A 23,497-nucleotide genomic window follows, 5' to 3' on the forward strand; every position below is an offset into this window, starting at 1 on the left:
GGTCGCGGTTGACCTGATCCGTTACTTCGCGCACGGTCTCCGAGCATCGCGGACTCGTTTACGTCCGATCGTTCCTTTCAGCCCTCGTGGCGTTCTGTCAACCGCCGAAAAGAATTGCTATTTTTCAACGATACCCAGGATTCAAGATGGCCGGTCGCGTATCGGCCGAGAGACAAACCCTGTCCTCTTTTCTCCTTCGGCTTACTCTCTCTTTCCCTCTGGCTCCCTCTTTACCTCGCGCCCCGTACCCTCACTATTTCTCTCTCTCCTTTTCGCTATGTTTCGCTCTTTCCATCATATGAACACACGTACGCTTATACGTTTATGCGTGTACACATACGCATACACATATTCCCTCTTCTCTCTCTGCTCCGTGCTTTTAATTTTTTCTCTCCTCTTTTTTTCTCCTTTTCTGTTTCTTTCCTCCCTTCCTCTTTTTCTTCCACGTCCGCGGCCCTCACGAGTTGAACATTCGCAACTTCCGATATGCGAGCCTCTCGACAGCCAAAATGGTCAACTCCATTTTTTCTAAATTCAATAATTTTATTACTTGGATGAGAACCAGTATCAAATTTCTCAAAAAAAAAAAAAAAAAAAACCATAAACTGCTTTCATAAATTTATTTTATTTATAATATAACACGAATAGTAGTAAAGTCTGAGTGAATATTCAAAAACAATGTTTGCAATATCATCGCTTTTCTGTGCTTCTCGATTTATGGAGTTGATCAATGCGACTTCAAAACGGCTCGTGTGTTGCTTTCCGTGTATCGCGACAGTTGTTTCTCCCTGGTGTTTCGTTTGAATGTCGCGCTCACGACGAACCGTCCTCTGTTGTGTCAATTCTGTGTGACAGGCACCCTGACCGCGCTCGGCCAGACAACCGGAATAGTCCCGGGTGAACACGCGTGATGTAACTCGCTGATCCCTCTATCTGGCACACACGCATGCGACACACGCAGCATTACACCAGGAAAGCTAACCATCACACACGCGTGCACGCACACACACATACACGAACACGCACATGGTGCGCGCGCGCGCGTTGACAGACGCGCACACGCAAAGCGAAGGAACCATGTCTAGCCACGATTCGCGTAAATTTCACACGTGCCATAAGCGCATCCCCACCCCAGAAGTAGCTGGCTCTTGGCCTCGAAACGGAACGGCCACGGTGTGTATCTATCTCGACTAGTGATGGGAGCAATTCGATTATAATCGAAAAATGCTCGACCGATGCATACCTCGATCATCGCTTGGTTGTCGATATTCCAGCGAGAATCGAAATTAAGCGTGTTGCATTCCACGTCTGAACAAACACTGATTACAAAATACAAATATTCCATAGGTGACACGGGGCGTCAATCAATATTTGGACATGTATCTCGACACAGGTGCTCTTATAAGTATACTTGTTGAAATGGAGCATATATACACGCGTAGTTTCGAAAAGGCAGTAAACTTGATCGATGTAACCGTCGTTGATACCGTGTAAAATTATATAATGCTTTTCATGGACGGCACGTGAGACGGTATGAATGTTTGTCAATAATTAAATAGTGTTACGGCAGTAATGCTTCCAGGTAACATTGATTGTCGTAACAATGATGACATTCTAACCTTGATTTTAGAGAATGGTGATGGTAAATAGTACAATCCCTATGTATATATATTTTTTTGTTTTACAATATTACTAAACAATATTATTTCCATTGTTAAATAGTATCATCCATGATGTACATAGAGAATTGCGAATAACCCGGATTTTCATCAAGTCTATCAACATGATTCATGGTTATGTTTTTCATTTTGGTCTCCCAGATGTAAGATTTCAAAATGTCGCGAATACGGCGTTGACCTGCTTTCATATTCCATTTGTTTTATTAATGTAGCATGAAGTTTGGTTAGGTTAAGTCTGTTGTGATTTCGGCGCGTTCCGGTACTAATGCGTTATTACGTTTCGATGAGCTACATTCATGCGATTACACATTGAAATAGACATTCAATGTGTAATTCGGATTATCTGTTAGAATTACAGGGCGGGCTGCATCGAATAGGTTATTACGATGTAAACGCTATCTAGTGTACGTTCTGCAATTTGTAAAGCATATATTTTTGGTATCTATGGTTGATAATCAGAACATATTTTATTGAATTTATTTTATGCAAATGTTACTCTAATAATAATAGTTTCGTTTGTGGCTGTTATCAACGATGATAATTTTTATCTTTTAGGATATGGAAATCCAGGTAGCATGGATGCTGGGGGGGCTGACTTCGATCCTGGTGAGTAAACAAATATATAAAAGACAGAAATATACACAAAGACAGAAAAGATATTTCTTATTACAATCAAAGAATGTTAGAGACTTCTTTCTGAGTGATAATTTATGTTATTTTTACTACCTGTGAAACAGTCTCGTTAACATTTATGATTTATATTTACGATTATGTAATTCTAATACGAATCGAACAATATCCTTGAAAAATTATGTAACCAATTTCGCCAATATTTTAGTTAACAATATTGACCCCGAATTTATCGAGCGATACCAGAAGACTGGGGTCATAAATCTTAACGTAAATTTAAACATAAAGATAAACACTAATCTTCTCGGTGGAACATGGCCATGTTTTATTTCTTGACTGAGAAATATCGTTTTGCCAAATATCTCCGACTTGCCACAAATATTCGTTACACTTACGATTTGTCCGGTACCATAAAAAGTTAAGAAACATATCACAGAGACATTTTTTAGTCTTTTCCTGCACTATCTACACTCAAAATTGCAGATTTCTTTTTAGAATCTCCTTCGAACGATTCTCGTTTAACACCTGTGCTTCCATGATTTTCGAACTCCTCGAAAATCGTCAGCATCGCATCGAAACCGCCTTCCGTGTCTATTTTCGGTGGACGATCGAGAGTCGCGTTGCATCGCGTCAATTTCGGACCGTTCGGAAACGGATTCATGGAAAAATGGAAGTCGAGGAGAAAGAGAAGGAGTAGAGAGAAGTAGCAGCAGTAGCAGGCAGCAGGACCAGTAAGAGGAGTAGGGAACCGTACTAGCGCAGTCAGCTGGTCGTGACGTCACGCGATCATGTCGTGGAGCTGAGCCTGGTGGTGGGAGGTGCAACGCTGTCACGTGGTCGAGCGGTGAAGTCACGTGGCGCGCGTGGTTCGCGAACGCAGAAGCCGGTGCGAGGTGAACGCCGATTGGTCGCCACGATTTCACCATCATGATGTGCGCATTCCATCAGCATGACGGCGGGCTCCATGAATGACCGGCACGTCATTCGTGTACGATTTCGTGTTCGACGACGCGTTGTCGTTGTTCCTTGAATATCATTGCTCTGTTGTTCAGTTCCCTGCTAAACATCATGTTTCGCGTGGTCGTGCAACGATCTATGTGGTATTGAGTGCGAGGAATCGCGATGACGACGACAATCAGTCAGCCAAACGCGATGCGTCATCGCGAGATGACGGCATTGTTACGTTGATAGTTTTTTCACCCCGTTCTCGTTATGACACATTGCCTCGACGGTTTCTCTTCGTGACGCCTCTTTTTCTTTATTTCGTTCGTCCCTCTGGTTCCTGGTCGCGATGTCTATGAGTGGTTGTGAAAGTTTCGAACTGACTATGCACACGGTGTTTCGTTCGTCAAACCGTCTTCTCCTACAACGATTGGAAATCCTGCTTTAATCTTTTAGCGGTAAAGCCGGCTTGAAGTCCGTTGTACCGTGAAGATAGCGCGAGTTCGCGATCGGTCGACCGACTACGAGTCACTCGTGCGATCAATCGAGTTGGCCGCGACACGCGTGAAATCTGTGACTGATTTTCTCGAACAAGCCTCGCGAGTGTTTTATTACATCGGTGAACGTGTAACAGTTTTTCAAAGTGGTCCGTACTGCTACTTTCAGACGAATGTTTATCGTGCATTTTATGTTTCTATTGCGTAAAAAAGTGATTAATGTGGAAGTTTTGTGAGGTTTCAACTTCACCAATGCCCTTGATTTTAAAAGTACATTGAACTTGGTGCTCGTTGAGTGGTTTCATTAAAGTCCTTTGAAAGGATGTCACGTCAGTTTTGGGTGAATTTACAAAGATGATTATACGAAGGTTTTGCAGTATAATTTGTTGACGTAGCGGTAATAGGATATCTTGTACTTTCTTCACAAGTGTTTCAATAATTGACACAATGGGAGAAATCCTAGAAATTTCGCAGGGCGATGCTCAACAAAATGCGCTGAATGGTTGGGGCGACACTATGGGCAAAATACAGTACTGGTGCCCTGAAGGTAGCTGTTACTCAATAATCTTGATAGTTTGAGATTCGTAGCATACCATTTGTCAGAATTACTAAATGATATTGACCGTCTATTGTTGCTAATATGACTTACAATTAGCGAAGCTTGTATAAGGACAAATCATTAATTTTTTAATGTTTCTGACTTTTAATTAAATAGCATATTTACGGTTTTTAAAATCAGGCCTGTAGATCGAATTTTAAAATTGGATTGAGTATTGTAGATATTAGTTTAAATGTGTCTTAGTAAGTAATTTAAAAATATCTTAAATATGATTTTTCTTAACACCGAAGTTAAATATCTCTTATAATTTGTGCATCTTACAGTATATTCAGCTCATTTCATCGTCATTCCATCCCTAGATAATATTATAAAACTTTACATTATTAAAAGAATGCATAATTTACTCAAATTTAAGGTTTCAAAACCCGTAGTAAACGCGATAAAAATCGCGACACTTAATTCTCCAATTTAACCGTAGTGTCTACTCTGAAAACATCCCTAGGAATTTTGTACGTGTGTCTAGGTTAGGTTGCGTGACGCAAGACCTGACACGAGACGACAAGCCTAGTTTTCTTAAACGTTGGCATTTTAGCTCCGACTAGAAGGAAAAAAGGTTCTAGGAGCTGGAACGCGAACGATATGGGTCGTGTGTGTATACGCTACTGAAATATTTGTTCGATGATTCAGTAACCGTGCTAAATGTTAAGAAACCTGTGATTAAAAATAGCGGGCCCGGACGAAATAAAAAACTCGCGCCCTTCACTCAATACTTGAAGTTGGTGAAGCTATTATTTGCATGCTTTACAAAATGATACTTAGAATCTTAGAAAAAAAATGTAACAAAAAATATTTAATACTTTCTTTTTTTTTTTTTTTTTTAGAGATTAGAAAATTATGTGCAACTTGACGAATCTTGGTCTTTATCGGCCGGCGTGTCTCTCACGAAGATAATTTACCGACCGTGAGAAACAGACGAACGCGGAATTCGCAGAAATCCATTGGCGCTTTCGTCACTCGTTCCGACGAATATTGTAACGAAATCAAACGGTTCCGTAGCCAGCGTGTTTCACGCTGGAACGCGTGCACAATTCGTTTCGCACCATAGAAACTCGTCGATTCGTAGATAAGTCGGCGAAATTGGAAATCGAGTCCGATCTAACCTCACATTCGCTCCAGCTTCCGAGGTTCATTGAAATCTGGCCCTAATTATTGCTTGCTACGTCAATGAGTTTGCTCCTCGATTCTGCTCGAATATATTATGACGTTTTAGATCGACTGCAGTTAGACTTTGAACAGAGAGAATAGTCGAGTTCAAACGATAAACATGACATCTTTTAATATTGTTAAGTTTGTTCATACGGTTTTTGTAGAAAATTTAATGCGATGCATAAGTTGATCACCAGTTAGTTACACAATCATTATAATCTTATACATAGTATCAATCTATAAACTTACATTTCCTCCCGTTTGTTTTATTTTTTATTACATAAAATAATTATTAGATAATATCTTTCTTATTTAATAAAACAAATGCCTTTGAGATAACAATGAATTGTTAAAATAAGCGGCTAATTTCAATTGTATTCGGATTTATTCGTTATTTAAGTAGCTATGATTTAGCTTCATATGGATCATGTATTACTAATAGCAAAATCAACGGACAAAAACATTGTTTTTTCGCATGAGTTTTTCCATCAGCAACGAAATTGCTTAATCATGCTTTCTCTCCAACGTTGATAAGCATTTTTCATAAATATTGATCTAAGATCGATCACTGAGGGATGTAAAAATTGGAATCCTCGTGATTCGAAAGTAGCGTTGATTTCATCAGCAGTTTTGTCGGTTCTTCATCTCATCTTCCTTGGATTCTTCGAGGCATCTGATACTCGTTTCCGGTATACAAATCGATTTTGATTCGACTCTAGTGTCCTATTGAATTTCGATTTCCTCTTAAAATCGATGAAAATCTCATTTTCATTTCTTGTAAAAAATGTTATTTCATCCTTGATTATTTCTTCTTTTCCTTAAAATCAATTGTGTTTCTATAATTTATTTTATAAATTTCTCTGAAGATTAATGTTAGAAATTTTTTGCTAAAACGTATAAAAACATTGATTAGGTATGTGCGTAATATGTTTATCTGTATTTCTGAATAAACCTGAATAAACAAACAGAGTAGACATAAAAAATCAAACTAAACTGCAACTTATTACAATATAATGAATAGTTACAGTACGAAATATGCATTTTAAATTCAGTTACTAATCACTTGATGTTTTATTTATTTTTGTGTGTTATGTTCTATATGTTCTTCTATTTGTAATTGATCGAAATGAAATAGAAATTTTATTTTTATTGCTCAATTATACGCTAAAGGTAAAATAGGAAGATGAAAACGTATAATTTACTCTTGAAGTAAAATAAGGAGATTCGAACTTTATTTTCTTCATTTGTATATCTTTGAATAATATTGATTATTTAAATACGATAATATGATAATAATAAGAAACAATGGAAATTTGATGCATATACGTAATATCTAATGTACGCTATGCACAATACGTATGTAAACAAAGATTGTACTAGGCCTGGACCATAAGTATGATCGCAAGAAATATTCTAATATGCATATACATACACGTACATACATGCATATTATACACAATTTTCAATAATATAAAATATCTTGAAACGCTGTTACGTTTGATTATCTCACAAATGTTGAAACTGAAACATTTATTTTTAGATCAACAAAAATACATATTCCAAAAATTGAACCAAAAATACCAAAGATTGAAACGAACTCTGTTCTGAAAATAAAAAATTCCTCCAACTACCGGTGCCGGCTTAATAAATGTTTAACAGAAATACATCGATAATGGCAAAAGTTTAATAAAACAATCGAAATATCGACAAAGGATAGTTAAGAATTTTATTAAAAAATAACAAAAATTATGTTTTTACTAGAATATAATGTAAGTTTCATGTTGGATGCAATGGTACACATAATAAACTTTTAATGATTAATTGTTCTTGTACTGAAAATTTTCCTTGATTATTTTCAGCCTTGAGTTTCGTTTTTTTAAATAAAATATTGACGAAAATTGTAACACGTGCTGAAGATACAACAAGTTAATTTGTTGTTTCTAGGATTGTGACAAAACAGATGTTTTAGACGTAATTAGTATTGATTTTTATTCAGATGGAAACACGATTATACAGAGCGTTTCCCACACAAACGGTGAACAAACATCGAGGAATATATTGAATCCAAAGGATGGTAACGTGAAGTATCGCGAGGAAACCTGTAACTCGTTGCTAACGGTACAAAATTTCAACAAGCTGGTGTTCATCATGAATCATGCATGCGTTACGACGCGTTCATAGCGCACGAACCATCTTCCCTGTCTATCTTCGGCAATCATTGATGCGTAATGCGCAAGAAAGATGGGTCGATCAAAAGACATTGTGAAATACCTATGTGGTTAGCTGTAGTGGCTTACAAAAGTATTTGGACATTTACCATAGTAAATTTTTACGAATACATGATTGATCGTATAATTAACTGGTGATCAACAATCCCAAGGAAAGAGAACTTATCAAACGAAACGCATCTCAAGGTTGAAAAGAAAAGAACGAAAGATTGTTGGAACAAGTATGAGGAGAGTTTCAGAATATCGAAAGACTTAACCATCTCGAAGTATGAACGCAAGGAAAATGTTAATATATGGTAAGAGAAAGACATTTTGATTTATCTAATTGCTCATTAAAATCACCAAAACACCGAGAGAATCAGTAAGCTGGTATTCGTTGAAAACTTCCGAAACAATCGTTAACCACCAATAGTATCCGCTCGCAATGACTTCTGATAAGAACTGATCAGCTTACTCTTTAGCTAAATATGTAATCGTTAAAGAATATGTGAGCAGCTTACGTAAGATAATGCGAATTACCAGAGAGATTTGTTATTAAAACATGGGAAAAGCAGAGGAGGGCAGAGTTGACGTATCGAAGGCGGAGCAGCCGTCGTCGGACGCGACCGTTCATGGAAACGACGTCCCAGCGGTGGCGGTGGCGGCGGCGGCGGCGGCGGCGACGGCGGCTGCTGCTGCTGCGGAGACGGAGGCGGCGGAGGGTCGAGCGTAGAAGGGAGGACGGAAATATGCAGTTCGTATTGAGGCAGGTCGGTGCAGCGCCACGAGTCGCGTTCCAGGCGCAGAGATCAATGCACCCGCCCCCTTCGTGCTTCGCCGACGTCGACGTCCACGTCGAGTCGGCCTCGTAAATCCGCGAGCGACCGGGATGCGTCGACGGGTACGGGATCGCGAAGAAAGTCCTCCGTAGAATGTTCATCTAAAGGTGCATGCGGAAAGAATGGGAGAAGACGTGCCGGTTACGTAAGGATTCACGCGAAAGAGAGGTGTGCCATCAATGACGAGGATCTCGTCAACGCGTGAAGAAATCTCAATGAAGATGCTTGGTCAAGAGTGAAAGAGTTCTGTATAGAATGCCGTAAGGATTTGCAAAAGCGTAGAAAGAATTTTTTATAAGGATACTGGAAATTACGGTTGTCCATGACTTTCGTTAGTGAAGAAAGAAAACAATAGGGTGATTGGGTGTTAGTTCGAAGCTTCGAGGATTATGACTGAATCTTGTGGAAGATCAAGAACGTTAGAGAAATCCTCGAAATCGAGAGAATTTAAGGAATTCTTCTAGAGAATGGAAAAGTTGTGAATCTAGGATCGGGAGAATCTTTTGAGGATTCTTTTCTTTTTGTCTTAGAATCTGAAAGTGGTGGCGATATTGACGAAGAAATGGATCCTAGAGAAATGAAATCTGGAGTATCCCCATGTTCGTGAGGTTTGATCATGTCGGTCTACAACTGCTAGTTTTCACCGATTCATGATAAAGCCGAACTCGACCGCGTTCCTCGTCTCCTGATAATAAATGGTGACCTAGCGGAGTAGTGAAGGCGAGGGTGGAGTTGAGAACGGGCGAGAATCGTTGCGAGAGAAGTGGAAAATGACGGACGAGTGTACTGGTGAGCCAAGCTGCGCGGAGACGCAGCTCGAGGCTGACGAAGACGACGGTCAACGCGTCAGAATTTCCTGAACGTATTATAATGAATTTACCATGGAAAAGAGCGCAGCAAACGAAAGGAAAGAGAAGAAACGGTAAACGTACGTGTCTATGCTCTCTCCAAGGGACTGTAAATCGGAGGAGCCTGGGAGAAGGGGTGGAGGAACTCTGGGGGTGTGGGTGCGAAGAAGAGGAACGGCTGGCCGCTGATGCGATCATGCGAAGTCCATCGACCAGACGGAAGACGTTTTTCCAACTGTCGTTTCCGTCGTTGGACAGAGATTAAAGAGACTGTGATGGGTGGGAAAGGGTGTGGAGGGTGAGAAGAAGAAGACGAAGAGAGAACGACGAGGGGAAGGAAGGGTGGAGAAAAGGAAGGAAGGAGAGTGCGCGAGAGAACAAGACGTATCGACGGACACGTAGAGAGAGGGATGTCGAGGACAGAGAGGCCCTTTCTTCGTGGAGTGTTCTCGACCCTGTCCCAATTTCCAGGCTCGTGATAGAGGCGGACTCGAAGGCGCGACGCTACGGATCAAACGGTTGCGAGATGATTCACACCGAGCGGCTCATAGTCGACGAAAGAAGACGTTTTAAGCTTGTTCACGGTAGAAGGGAGTTATTGAGTATTGTAATCGATTGAGGAGAGGTTGAAAGAAAGGAAAAGAGAGAAAAAGGGAGGAAGCGGAACAAATAATAAATATTAATACACGAAAGGGGTGATGAGCAGAAGTATAGGAATACAACAGGATTCAGATGCATGAACTATCGGTAGCGTGTCTATAGGCAAGCAGAATGTTCAAGAGCAGGATCTTCCAGGGCGATCTCAGCCCTGTCCCAATTCCGGGCAGCCTGCAACAGTCCAGTACGTAATAACGAGGGAAACCCTTTACAGTTAGATCGATCGTTCGACGCACGTTTCGCGCAGGGGATCAATCCTTCGGGCTTTCTGACTTATCAGCATGGATGGCTACGTGTTTCCGATCGTGTATTCTACTTTTTCTTCTTTAAGTTCTGTTTCTCTTTGGCAATTTTAGATGTTTTGTTTCCGGTGGCTTGTTATTTATCGTTTGAAAGATCGAGTAAAGTTCGAGTAAAGTTCGATACGATGTGAAAATAAGAACTGTTCTTAATCGTAATATTTGTAATCTTGTAATTAATTATTTTAAGTTATCTTAATTGTTTAATATTCGTTGTTGGATTTAATAATGAATTTGTTAATGGAATATATTTAATAATAATTGGTTTTACTGAGCTGTTTTATTAGACTATTAGATTATTTTATATATATATAAGGGTACACGTATATGGATATATTTAAATGATTATTCAAATTTAATGATAATCTCGTAGGATATTTTTATAGTATTAATTGCAAGAAATTCGATATTATATACTGGCAATAATTTTTTACACAAAGACATATGTTATCGATTTAAAAATTTTAGTCTATTTTTTGTTACCACTTTTAAATGATTAATTCAAACGCAATCAATATTATTTATGTTTGATATGAATTTATGATAAAATATTACGTTTGGTTAGATTACCGTCATACTATATGAAATGTGGTTGCAGTTATGTTATATTGTTCTACTCCATTGCTCTTTTATTCCTAATCATTTACGGTCAGAAAATAATTATTGTCATTATTCTCTATTTAACCAAATGAAGTCTTTAGATTTTGGAAGACCACAATTTCATTCTTCATATAAATTTGTCTATTACCATATTATTTTTGTTGTTAATTCTGCTCTATAAAAATCAAAATACCTACAAATCAACGTTTTTTGAATACCAAGTTGCTCGTACACAACAAAATATTCTCCGAGTATGTTGCTAGTCAATGTCACGTCCAATGTAAAGTTCGAAGTTCCCTTATCGCCTCAGAAACCCCGTTACCTTTATCCGTATGGGTAATTTTCTTAAATCCAACAATTTATTCGTCAAAACCTATATGCATATATTTTCTACACTTCTCGAAACACTTTCTATCCCGATGTAACACTTGCACGGTTCGACCATGGCCGGTGGGAGCGAGCCACTTGTTCATGGTTCAAAAGCTTTCGTCTTTCGTAGGAAAGGTTAAGACGAAGCTGATGGCGCGAAAAACTAGGTAGAGGTGTATCCGGTGGGCCGAGTGGGGCCAAACGGGTCAACGACCCGTTTAGTGCAGCTGTTATTGATCGACGAGAATGAGAGAGGAGGACGAGCAACATCGGTCGACCATTTCATCCAACTCTCTCTCTCTCTCTCTCTTTCTCTCTCTCTCTCTCTCCTGCATTCTGATCCTTCTTGATTCCCGCAGGATTCCAGCCTTATTTATCGACGGAGCTTCGTTAGAAACGAGCCATCGTCGTTTCACCTTGTCCTCGACTAGCGATCGGCGAATTTCCGACGTCACTTCGACCCAGAAATTCTCCCCGTAGCTCCAGGGAATCCAGCAAAGAGCTGACCCAATAAACACTGGGTGACCTCTTTCCGGACTACCACCCCTCATCCTTGTCACTCTAACCTGCCACTCTTCTCCCCTTTGTTCTTCTTTCTCCTCCTCCTTCTCTTCTTCTCCTTCTTTATCGTCATTTTCTTTTTCTTACACTTCCTCTTCTTCTTCTTCTTCTTCTTCTTCTTCTTCTTCCTCCTCTTCTGTCTCCCCTTCAACAACCATAAAACAGCCATAGCAATCGCTGCAACGACCAAGACCCTTGGTCCCTTTTTTCAACCAGCGGGGAATTCTTTAAACGTTATTTATATACGTTGAATGCTATGTTCCCTGTTCTGAATGGGTTCTCATTGAATAGGGGATGATTTAGGTGCTGGGAGTCAGTCGGTAGATATGAGAGGGAATGTGGGGAAATTGGAGGATAAGAGAAGGGTGAATTGAATGGGTGGCAGGGTATTGTTTTCTCGTTTATAGGAACTGCTCCTTTTTCCCTTGCGTTGATGGATATGGAGTCCTTTATTACGTCAAAGGGGTTGTATGAATATATTATAAATGGTAATACGAGACAGTTTTACGGAAACGGTAGTTGTAAGGCGTAAAGTATCGATGAATATTAAAGGTGGAGTTAATTAGATTTTTTTGGTTTTAGGCCAGCAAGGTCAGCAGGGTGAACAGGAGTTGGCAACGAAGATGCTGCAAATACAGAGCAAAAGATTCTATCTTGATGTAAAACAGAACAGACGCGGAAGGTTTATCAAAGTAGCCGAGGTATTTCTGAAATTATTGTTAGCGGTATCCTCGGTTAGCCACGTTTAACCATGTAACCCTCAACTAGTATTTTGGATTATAGATATTTATTTTATGCATTTATGTGAAATTCAAAGGTATACAAGTGTACAGAATGCGTACATAAAATGCCCAAAGTAGGGTATTCTTAAAAATTTTATAATAGACGAATTAAATTAGATTCGCTATTTCGTTAATCGCGTTTACAAAAATATGAATTTACATAAATATGTAAATAATGTAATTACTAAGATTATAGGTATTGTAGGTTATAGGTAAATTACAACTGCTCGAATTAAGTTTGAGATATTATAATTAAAAATTAATTAATAATTACTTAATTTTAGGGTATCTAATTTTAATTTATATTCTGCATATCAAACGATAATTTCTATCAGTTAAAACATAAAATACGATTTGAAGTAAGGTGGTAAAAAATGAAGTGGTCTTTAGATAGAGATCCAAATTCTTGTGACTCAGTCACCGCCCAACAATACCAATTGAGGGTTAAAGACAGCGAGATACGTTTTTATCCCTCTCTTCTTTCTTAATTTTTGTTTGTTAATTTAAAGCAAGGAAAGAAGGAAGTAAAGTATGCTTGTGTTTTGTAGATCGGCGCGGATGGGAGGAGAAGCCAAATCTACCTGGCACTTAGCACAGCATCCGAGTTTCGGAACTACCTTTCGACGTTTAGTGACTTTTATGCATCTCTAGGTAAACTGCAATCTCTAATTGTTATGAGATCACTGATACGTGCCTCAAGAGAGAATGTCATATTTTGTCAAATAAAATTGGCTTGTACACGGTTAGAAAAGATTTGCTTTAAATCTTGTAATTTGTGTTAGCACGTTCACGTTCGCTATACGTAAAGATGGATTTTTATTTTGTATGAAATATGTTGGATCGGTTTAGCAGGAAAGGGTTGTGTGTAAAATTCAATTGAAAGCTCTTTGACTAGTGATAATTGTTGTTAATTGTTAATATTTTTATAATTTTCTTCTTTTTTCTTTTTTTGATGTTTGGTGTAGGCTTTTTTCAGCAAATAAGTATTCCTTTTCCTCTTGCTTTAGGCGAAGAATATTAAAATTGTATTTTTTGTCGTTAAAAGTTATTAATAATTAGAGAGAATTAAGAATAGTTTGGTTCTATAAAAGAAATTTCCTCTTAATAAATATGCATATATCATTTTTACTGTTAATATACTTGAAAGTATAAATTTTTAGAAATTAAAATTAGTTTTACATAGTTTAGTTGTTTGAATTTATATTATTTTTTGGTTTGTGCAACGCATATTAAAATACGCTCATTGGCAAAACTTTGTGCCAGCTTATTGTTATTTCAATGCAAAAACATATGTTAAAATATCCACAAAGATGATGTGATCGTTGAATTTGATTAATTATCGCCCATAATAATGGAAGAGAAAAACAGGAAAATTTGGTTGACTATAAAAATTACGGAAATCTTTAACCATTGTAGCTTACTAACACGAAAAGGCTAATTTTATACATAATTTTCCTCTGTGTAATATATATTTATAATAGATACAACATCGAGTTTCTGCTATAAACATTTCGAAAAATGAACATATATATGTCTCTGAGTCAAAAGTATCTTGATATGTTGGTTGTGAGTCAAAATTGGCATGAATCATGAATCGCTGACTCAAAGCCGTGACAAGTGAATTACGCATGATGAGATATATGCAGTATGGATTACAAGCTTTTCTTTCAAAACCATTACAGATGCCGACCTGAATATGCAATGACTTTCCTGCAATTGAATAGGATATAGGACCCAATCATTTACTATACCACACATTACCTTAAAACTGCTGTTAAGAGAGCAAAGGAGATTCTCTTTATTTATTTATTTATTTATTTATTTTTAATAAAACTAAATATTAATTTTTTTTATTCATTTTCTTTTTTTATAACATTCGCCTCATGACATTTTCTTTGTGTATAAACTTTTCTGAAATACCTGGAAAAGTCATAAAAAGTATCCAAATAAATGTTTCCTGCTTTAAAAGTTGTATTACATGTATATTCAAAATAATGTTTGAGCTTTGAAACATTTAACTTTATTAAATATTTCGTGGATATTGTTTCAAATACTTGATAATAATAACGAAACAATTGAAGTCACGATACATAGACAATGTACAGGTATATTCTAATTTTCGTATCTTCCTTTAATATAGGAAGAATGGCCATCGCTCAGGTTCAATATATTTATATAGACCTACAAAGAAATCTAGTGGCTAAGATTGCTTCAAGAACATTTTATAAAACGCTTTTAAAAAAACATATTTTCAATCGCATCTTTGTAATTATATAAAACAAAATGTGAATACTTTCGATAGAAATTGAGCGATTAAATTATTTTAAGCAATTAAATTCGATAGGATAGGAAAGATATAAATATTGATAAACCATTCTATTTTAACAAACAAACGCGATGCGCTGTCCTTTATTGGCCGTTCCAGAAAAATTTGTTGCGAGATTTAAAAATTTTGTTATTCGAAAAAAGTTCAACATAATATCCGCGGTAATCTCAGAGGAAGCAGCATGTAACACTTTATTTAGTCCACCGTATAAATTTATAATTTAAAATTATTCTGATTCACATGTAGGTCAGAACGGACAGTGAACCTGTTACGGCTTTTATTTTGAGATAATATCTAATTTTAACAAAGAGAAACTATTTATTATTCAAGAAATTTCATAAATTAACAAAAATTCAAGCTCGATCTGTATCTGAGAATTTCAAACAATGTTAATTCGTTGACAATAAATTAATATCGATACAGAATGGGCCATGAAAGCTCAAAGAATCTTAAATATTTCAATATTTAATCTCAACGTACTAGTATCTGTATCGATGAATTAAGATATATTAATAATAATTTTAAATATTTTCATATTTAAGGTTCTTTTTTACTTCAAGAGATACGACTATCTAAATCTAACACCGTTGAGTGCTATATATCATCGTATTAAGAATGAATAATTTATTACAATAAATGAGAATAGGGAACTAAAAGGACACGGATGACTAAAATTTAATATGTACTTCTTTCCTGTTCGAACCATCAAATCTGCAGGTCCACCAAACTCGGAGAACGTGCCAGATGATGGGAAACTGAAGTCGGAAGTAATGACGAAGGATAACAGGCGGTATTACTTGGACCTCAAGGAAAATACTCGCGGCCGTTTCCTGCGGGTGAGTCACCCTGTATGTACCAGCCAATGCATTTACTTTCTACACTAAGTGATAAGGAAGAGAGAGAGAGAGAGAGTCTGTCCCTTGTGGATATCGTCTTGAGGTGAAAGGGTCAACCTTTTCAGATGGTAAAAAGCATTTAAGAAACGAAAACTCCGAAGAAACGTATCGAAAAAGAATGATTTATTCGAACAAATCGCTTTCACCGCGCACCTGCTTCAATTCCAAAGAAAATCTATAGTGAAATATTTGTTAAAACGATTGTACTCGTTGCACAGGTGTCGCAGACGATAACACGAGGAGGACCTAGGACACAGATCGCAATACCAGCACAGGGTATGATCGAATTCCGTGACGCTTTGACGGACCTCCTCGAAGAATACGGTACGGACGATGGCGGTTTCAAGGGTGACTTACCAGAAGGACGGTACATGCGCGTGGATAGCAAGAATTTCTATTTTGATATCGGCCAGAATAACCGTGGTATCTACATGAGAATTTCCGAGGTACGTGCGTATCGCTGGCTAAAAATACGGGGTGTGTCTTAACATGGTTGGACACATTGTCGTAGGGGTGGATTCAGGGAGAAAAAAAGAGTTCCTGTGAACGTACGGTCTATTTAATAAGCGGTCTCGAATAGCAACCACGTTTGAATCATTCTTTACATAAAATAATTATTATATCACGATAATAAAATTTCGATGTACAAATTGATTGTAACATTATAAAACTTAGAATGGATAGATGGGTATTTACGCGAATTTATATTTTTATAGATACAATTAAAAATATGGAACCTAAGTGGACGATTATTTTACTTACGAAATAACATTATGAGTACTAAATTCTATGTAGGTTTATTTATATATATTGTACAATATTATGCGCATTCTGTGTATTTTTCTACACAATTCTCAAATTTCCTATATATAGCGTGCAAGTTCAAACAAGACTTCAGATCGGCAACGTTCAAAGTCATTTCGTTTCATGTTTCATAGAATGTTATATTTGTCCAATTCTTAATACTGCTACATTTCCTAAACTATAATAGTATAAGAATATAATAAGAATTTTGTTAACCTACATCGTTATTAGAACAGAAACGTAATTGCTAGTTGAAAGCCAGTACTAATGAGACACGCGTTTATGAAAGCATTTTACTATGAAATAATTTCTTGCCTACTAATTAATTAATTGATTATTATTATATATTATATATTAAAGTAGTTGTAGGTACATCAGTACAGGGGAACAATTCAAGATACCGTAACGAAATTAACGTATTCTTTAGTTTGAAGTATGATAAGCTAAACTGTTTAATAGAAAAAAAAAAATAAAATAAAATAAAATAAGGCACGATAAAAGTAAGAATACATTTTTACAGGTGAAGACACACTTTAGAACAGCAATCACCGTACCAGAGAAATCCTGGGAGCGTTTCCGTGATATATTCGCAGATTACTGCGAAAGAATGAGAGAAAGAGGCGCTGGAAGCAACGTCGGCATGAACAGCGGCGGTGGAGGAAATGTCTTGCCTGAGGGGAGGGGCTCGGTGGTGGCACAGGTACCATCACCATCGACCTCACAACAGCCTAACCCCAATCCAAATTTAGACTCTCCCTTAATGAAGTGAAAAAGGCTTTAACTTAACTCGAACATTGGAATTATAACCGTAACTCGTTTTCAAGTCATTAAGCGAACTAAAGGAACTTGTCAGAGTCTATGCCATCGTCATCGCCATTTTCATCGACATCGACATCGACATCGTCATCGTCATTGTCACCGTCACCGTCATCGTTATCGCCACCGTCACTATCACCGTCACTCGTCGTCAACTAAAAACACCAAAACTCGCCTGGAATGGGTTCTATATATAAAGAAATATATATATATCGTCGCGAAGAATTCATACAACCGGTCAGTGCCGGTTGTTCAGCATAGAAATTCGAAATTGCACGCAGATCCGATAGAGAAGGGTGCCTGACGCGAACGATCCATAGGTCGCGCGTCGACTTTCGATCTATCGGCCACCGCCAGTCGTGGGAAAAAAGGGGGGGAGGGGGCAGAACAAATTGGAGGAAGGAAAGGAAAAATAAACGATGAAAGATAGTAGATTAAAGGAGAATAGATGATGTGTGTGTGTGCGCGAAACAAAAAAAAAAAAAAAGAAGTAAACGAGTCTGCTGCTCGTGCGATTCCACGGAAGTACGCAACGACGGGATCGTGGATATATAGAATTATTGCGCGATGTCCTTAGGTGGATACGAGTTGCCATCGATTAACGTTATGAGTACTACCGTTCATTTCCTGAGCTATTCCTCTCTACCACCATCGAATCCATCTTAATTCGTTAATTTTACTTGTTTCCTCTCGCTTCTGTGAAATTTCTTACGAAAGATCGGCTGTCGAGTTGATTTATCATTTCGCTCTGGTTACATTCATTGATTCCAACGAGAAAAAAAAATGAAAGAAAGAAATACGATCAGTCAGCGGGAAATGAACCGTAGTGGAGATCACGTTACAATTGAATTTGATCGTTCAGAATTTATGAATAAATGAATAGTTGTTATATTAACGATTATATCGCAGGGAGAAAGGAGAGCGTGGTGTGGGTAGTCGCGTTGTTAGACTAAAATCCCGTTGAACGCGGAAAGCGGGCCAATCATTTGTTGACTTAACCGAGAAGACGAGATAAATGAGCGTGCGCATGAAAATCTCGCGAAAATCTCGTCGAACGGATCTCGACTGAAGTGTTCTTCGTACGCAGAGTAAACGAAACTTTGTTTATACGTGCTTCTTTCACGAAATTCGTCCCGTGCTTTTCTTTGTGCGCGTGTAACATGCTCGCCGCTTACGGTGCTCGTTACGGTTGAGTCAAAAGAGAGCATGGGAAAGAAGTGGTTTGCTCGCTTGACGCGTGAACGTCGAATCACAATCTAGCAATCGCGACGCCATATACACTCGTTTACAAACTGAACGACGTCTCTATTAAAAAAAAAAAAAGTAATTAATGAAATAATATATAATATAGGTGAAAAGAAAAAAAAGATTCTAGCCGAATACGAATCCCTATGACATGTATATTATAAAAAGTTAATTATGTTATGTTTTGTTTCATCGATTCGTACGGGAAAGTGCGCATGCAGACGCAGATACAAGTCTGGTGTCCGGATTATACAGACTCCAGTGCGGGCATACAACGGTACACGCATAAATCATACAGAACACACACACATGTCGAAACATTAGATAACATAAACATACGCATACACGCAGTCGAAGGAAAAAGATATCGAACACACAGAAAATATACGGAATATGATAGATCCCAGTCTCTGTCTCGCGTTACAGATCCACACACACAACACACACATGCATTCATTTCTACATACACATAGAAATATTCCATCATGAAAGACGAACGGTACAAGAGACGGTGTGCACGCGTACGTAATTACGTTACGTTTGAGTGACGGCCGAGTTCTAACACAATTGCATATTAGGTATGTATTATACGAATGCATATTAGGTATTTATATAGAATCTATATAACTGTATAATTGTAACGAAATGCCAATGTCCGTGGACCCAGGCAACTGTATCACCTGACAACGCGCGATCAATCGAATTGAAGGTGTTGCGGGCCTGCAGTCGCTTAGGTCCAGCCCTTGGACACAGGAAGAGAAAAAAGAAAAAGAAACACGTGACAAGAACAGGAAAAAATGGGGAAAAAGGAAAGAAAGGTGGGGAGAAAAAAGTATATATGATACGAACGGAAAAGAGAAGGCTAGCGGAAGATAGAGAGAGAGAGAGAGAGAGAGAGAGATAATATTCAAACACGAACGACCGTGTCGGAAGGAGAATTAACGCAGTCTAGTTATTTCTCTCAATGGAAAAGGAAAATCTTAATACGCTTTGATTCTGCAACGCTGTGTTAATATCAACAATGATAATGAAAGAAAGATTTAAAAAAAAAAAAAATAAGATGAAGATAAATATCTATCCGTTCTCTTGCGTTTCTTCGTGATCGAAAAACGATTAACCGAAATAATAATCTAAATATATTTCGCACTGGTGCGGAATAAGAGAGTTCGAAAGCAGCGGAGCGGCATAGATGCATTAAACGCATAAAGTGCTATTTAATTAATGGAGGACGCGTTCCGATTCGTGCGTTATCGGCGCGTTTACGTTTGAAGAGATGAGTAAAATTTTATTTATTTTTTAGCAATGAACCTATTATCTATTTCGATAAGATATTTCTTTGATTGCATTTCCTTCGAAATCAACAATTTCGGCTGGTCTGAATTTACTTAGCACGTAGGTTTTGATGATATAAATATGAAATATAAATCACAATAACAAATTCGAATACGCACGAGTGGGTGAATCAACGAGAAAGATATTATATCCCGATCCTCTTCAATTTAAGGATAGTTTGAACTAGATCGATGCACGCATCCCTTCTTCTACTTCGTCGTAATCATCATCTTGTGATATTATCTTCTTTTTAGTTTCTGTTCATTTTTTTTAACATACCGTACGATTATTACTTATTGAACTAGATTAAAGAAATTACCGAAAAAAATATCCTTCGAATGAAATTATTTTTCGCACGTACGTCGTGTTCTTTCCTTTTTTTATCAACGTACCAACTTTTTTTAATCTTCTCTTTACGCTTCGTCAAACTGTTTCGTCGAGTTCAAGGGGGTCGGTGAACCCGCAATCTGTGCACAAGAAATATAAAATTGTCCAAACCGAGCGTTCTGATGGAAACGGCAAAGAAAAGGCATAAAGGAAAATTGTTCAACCGATGCAGATGGTGTGACATATTGTGATCTATAAAAAAGTTACAAATTACAAAGCATCAACAAGTAGTAGATATTTAAGATATAAAATATACACAACACACGTACACCTACGGTGATCTAGACACACTGTCTAATTGATGTACGCGATCGCGTGTATAGTACACATACATTAAAACATTAAAAAAAAAAAAATAAACAAACATAACATGTTATTAAAACGAGGACGACTACAGCGTACCTAACTAATAAAAAAAAAAAAAGAAAAAGAAGAGAAAAAACAAAGAAACACAAAGAGTCAGAGAGATAGAGGGAGAGAGACAGTATAAAGTAAAAGAGAAAAAAGATAACACAAAAGAAAAATCGTTTGACACAGTAAAAAAAAAAAATAAGCAAAGTAATATAAAGGAAGAAGGGAAAAAATGAAGAATGAAAAAAAAACACGTCACTCCTGCCACGCAGCGAGTCTTTAGACAGCTTTAAGATAATAATTATAAATGATAAATAATAATTATTATTAAATAATAACGATAAACTTTCTATATGTTGAATCGTGTCTAGTGAGAGGTACTCTATTGAAGTAAAGCAAAAAAAAAAGTCTACTATCGCCACACACGGATTAACACAGTTTATAATTGATCATTAGTTGTCTATCGAATGTTCTTTTTTCATATAGCGGAGAAGGTGATTGTTAGAGAATAGCTTGGTGTTTCGTTTGCTGTTTTACATGAAAAGAAAAAAAAAAAGAAAAAAAAACGTTGCGCGGTTGGTAATCGGCGAACCTTTTTACCAAATGTTGATATGAACGAGAGGGAGAGAGCGATCGAGAGAAAGAGAGAGAGAAAGAGAGAGAGAGAGAATAACAAGAAAAAGGTAGCCGAAGATCCACACCTACGTTTATATTTGGTGGGGCTTTTGACCACTACTGTTATCATTATCACTGCTATTATCACGTAGGGTTTCCATACCAGAGCCGTGTTTCGCAAGCTGTTATAACGCGTAGAGAACCAATGATAAAATACCCTGTTAATAACTAAATATGCGATAATCAATCTCCCGATAGGAGACAAACAGAGAGAGAGAGAGAGAGAGAGGAAGAGAGAGAGAAAATGTGCATGTGAACTTTCAGTAATTACGCTACACCCGTTCGCTGATATGGCTCTCGTCGTCTAAAGACGAAAGCGTTTTAGATAATTTAATCCATCCCCTTCACACACATCAAATTCCTATAAAACTAATTCGCGCCGATGTTTTTCTCGCATTGTAAAGCGCTGTTTTATTCTCGCGGTTCTTAACAGGAGATTGAACAACGCCATGGTATGAAAACCCTGCGCTCGCTGCGATTTATTCTTATTATCATTATTATTATTATTACGATTATATTGTCATTATACTTATTATTACGATTACTCTCCTTATTATTACTATTATTACTATTAGTACCATTATTACCAGAGAAAAAAGGAAAGAACCACCATCATCAGTTTGTGTCCTGATTACCGACCAGTCAGGACTAGCCTCGAGCGGGCTGACTTTTTAATTTTGTTTCTCTTTTGCTCCCACATCTTTGTCTTTCTTATTATTTTTACCCTTTACACACATTTTTAACACGCATCGTCGATCATCATCGAACGATCTGTCTTTTTTCTCACGCGTCGATTTATTCTTCAATCTCGTTTCACATCTTTCTATAAATTTTGAACAAAGTCGTATCTCGTCCTTTCTCTGTTTACTTACCTGTTTTCATTATTCGATTTTCCTATCGGTTTCTCGTTTCTCAATCGTTTCGTTAATCGGCCCACTCAGCTCTGGCATAAAACCGGTGTGTAGACCGTACGCGCAAAGCAAACGCTATGCAAGAGAAATGGCAAGATAAAAAAAAAGGGGAAAGAAAAAGAAGTGGAGAACAAGGATCGAGCCGGAAGATCGAAAAGTGGCGCCAACTCGAGACTTCGATCGACGACGTTAGACATTTTTTTCCGTGAATTCTCGCGAACCGACGAATCGTCTTTTTTTTTATTTCTTTTTTTTTCTTTTTTCCCTTCTTCTACTATTTGAGAAAAGAGAAAAAAGAAACAAAAGGGAGAATCATCTTTCAAGCATGGCGTTATATTTTCTTCCTCTTAAAGCGCGCTCTCGCGTGTGTGCATGCGTGCGTGTATGTGTTCATGTGCGTGTATACTCGAGATAATCGATGAAGCGAGCTATCTATTTACAAAAAGGGAAGGAAAAAGCAAAAAGATAAAAAATAACACAAGTACTGATCGCGGGGACGATGCAACCTCGAAGACGAGTCCAGTAGACCAATTTTTATCACTTACAGAATAGAAACGAAAAAGAACATCAAATTTCCTTAATTTATAAATGTATAACTATGACGAAACATGTTAGCCGTAGCACTTTAATAAGATTGTATTTAAAGGTGCTGGGTGCAATTGGACAGTTCAACCCATTTTGCGGATAAACATACTTTTCGAAGTAACGTTATAAATTTCGGACGATTTTATTTTACTGCGACTAATTGCGTAAATGCCACAAATGTTCTGTTAACCCTTTGCATTCGGTGTACGATGTCCACTAAGCACGCATTTATCGAACAATCTAAGATTAAATACGCCGATCGGATTTTAACAGATTTAATCTTGTATTATTCAAATAATGGCACGAAACGGTGTAACACTTCAAAGGAACGCAATAGCTTTTACAATCGCCCTTTCGTTATCGTCAATCACGTATTAAATGTTAGTTGGGATAGTTTTGTAAAGTTGCTGGCCGACTGACATACGAGAAAAGTTTGACAATGCAAAGGGTTAATAAACCGTTAGCCTGCTTCTAGTGCATACATACATATATAT

General features: G+C 37.5%; 1 protein-coding gene across 6 annotated transcripts in view; it reads left to right on the plus strand.

Annotated features, from left to right (window-relative positions):
• Window positions 1-23,497, plus strand: part of LOC122570393 (transcriptional activator protein Pur-beta) — a 28,603-nt gene that overhangs the window by 621 nt on the left and 4,485 nt on the right. The window contains exons 1-8 of one of the 6 annotated variants that reach the window (XM_043732637.1): window positions 663-1,173; window positions 1,348-1,393; window positions 2,235-2,285; window positions 12,476-12,594; window positions 13,224-13,326; window positions 15,719-15,849; window positions 16,116-16,343; window positions 17,222-17,401. In XM_043732637.1, the coding sequence (XP_043588572.1) occupies window positions 1,027-1,173; window positions 1,348-1,393; window positions 2,235-2,285; window positions 12,476-12,594; window positions 13,224-13,326; window positions 15,719-15,849; window positions 16,116-16,343; window positions 17,222-17,401 (1,005 nt within the window). In that variant the 5' untranslated portion in view covers window positions 663-1,026. Of the gene's footprint in view, window positions 1-662; window positions 1,174-1,347; window positions 1,394-2,234; window positions 2,286-2,812; window positions 4,296-7,527; window positions 10,249-12,475; window positions 12,595-13,223; window positions 13,327-15,718; window positions 15,850-16,115; window positions 16,344-17,221; window positions 17,402-23,497 lie in introns of those variants that run through there. The other 5 variants (XM_043732638.1, XM_043732643.1, XM_043732640.1 and 2 more) reach the window with 5 other exon arrangements.

Source organism: Bombus pyrosoma, linkage group LG8 (assembly GCF_014825855.1).
Source record: "Bombus pyrosoma isolate SC7728 linkage group LG8, ASM1482585v1, whole genome shotgun sequence".
In the NCBI taxonomy this organism is placed as follows: domain Eukaryota; kingdom Metazoa; phylum Arthropoda; class Insecta; order Hymenoptera; family Apidae; genus Bombus; species Bombus pyrosoma.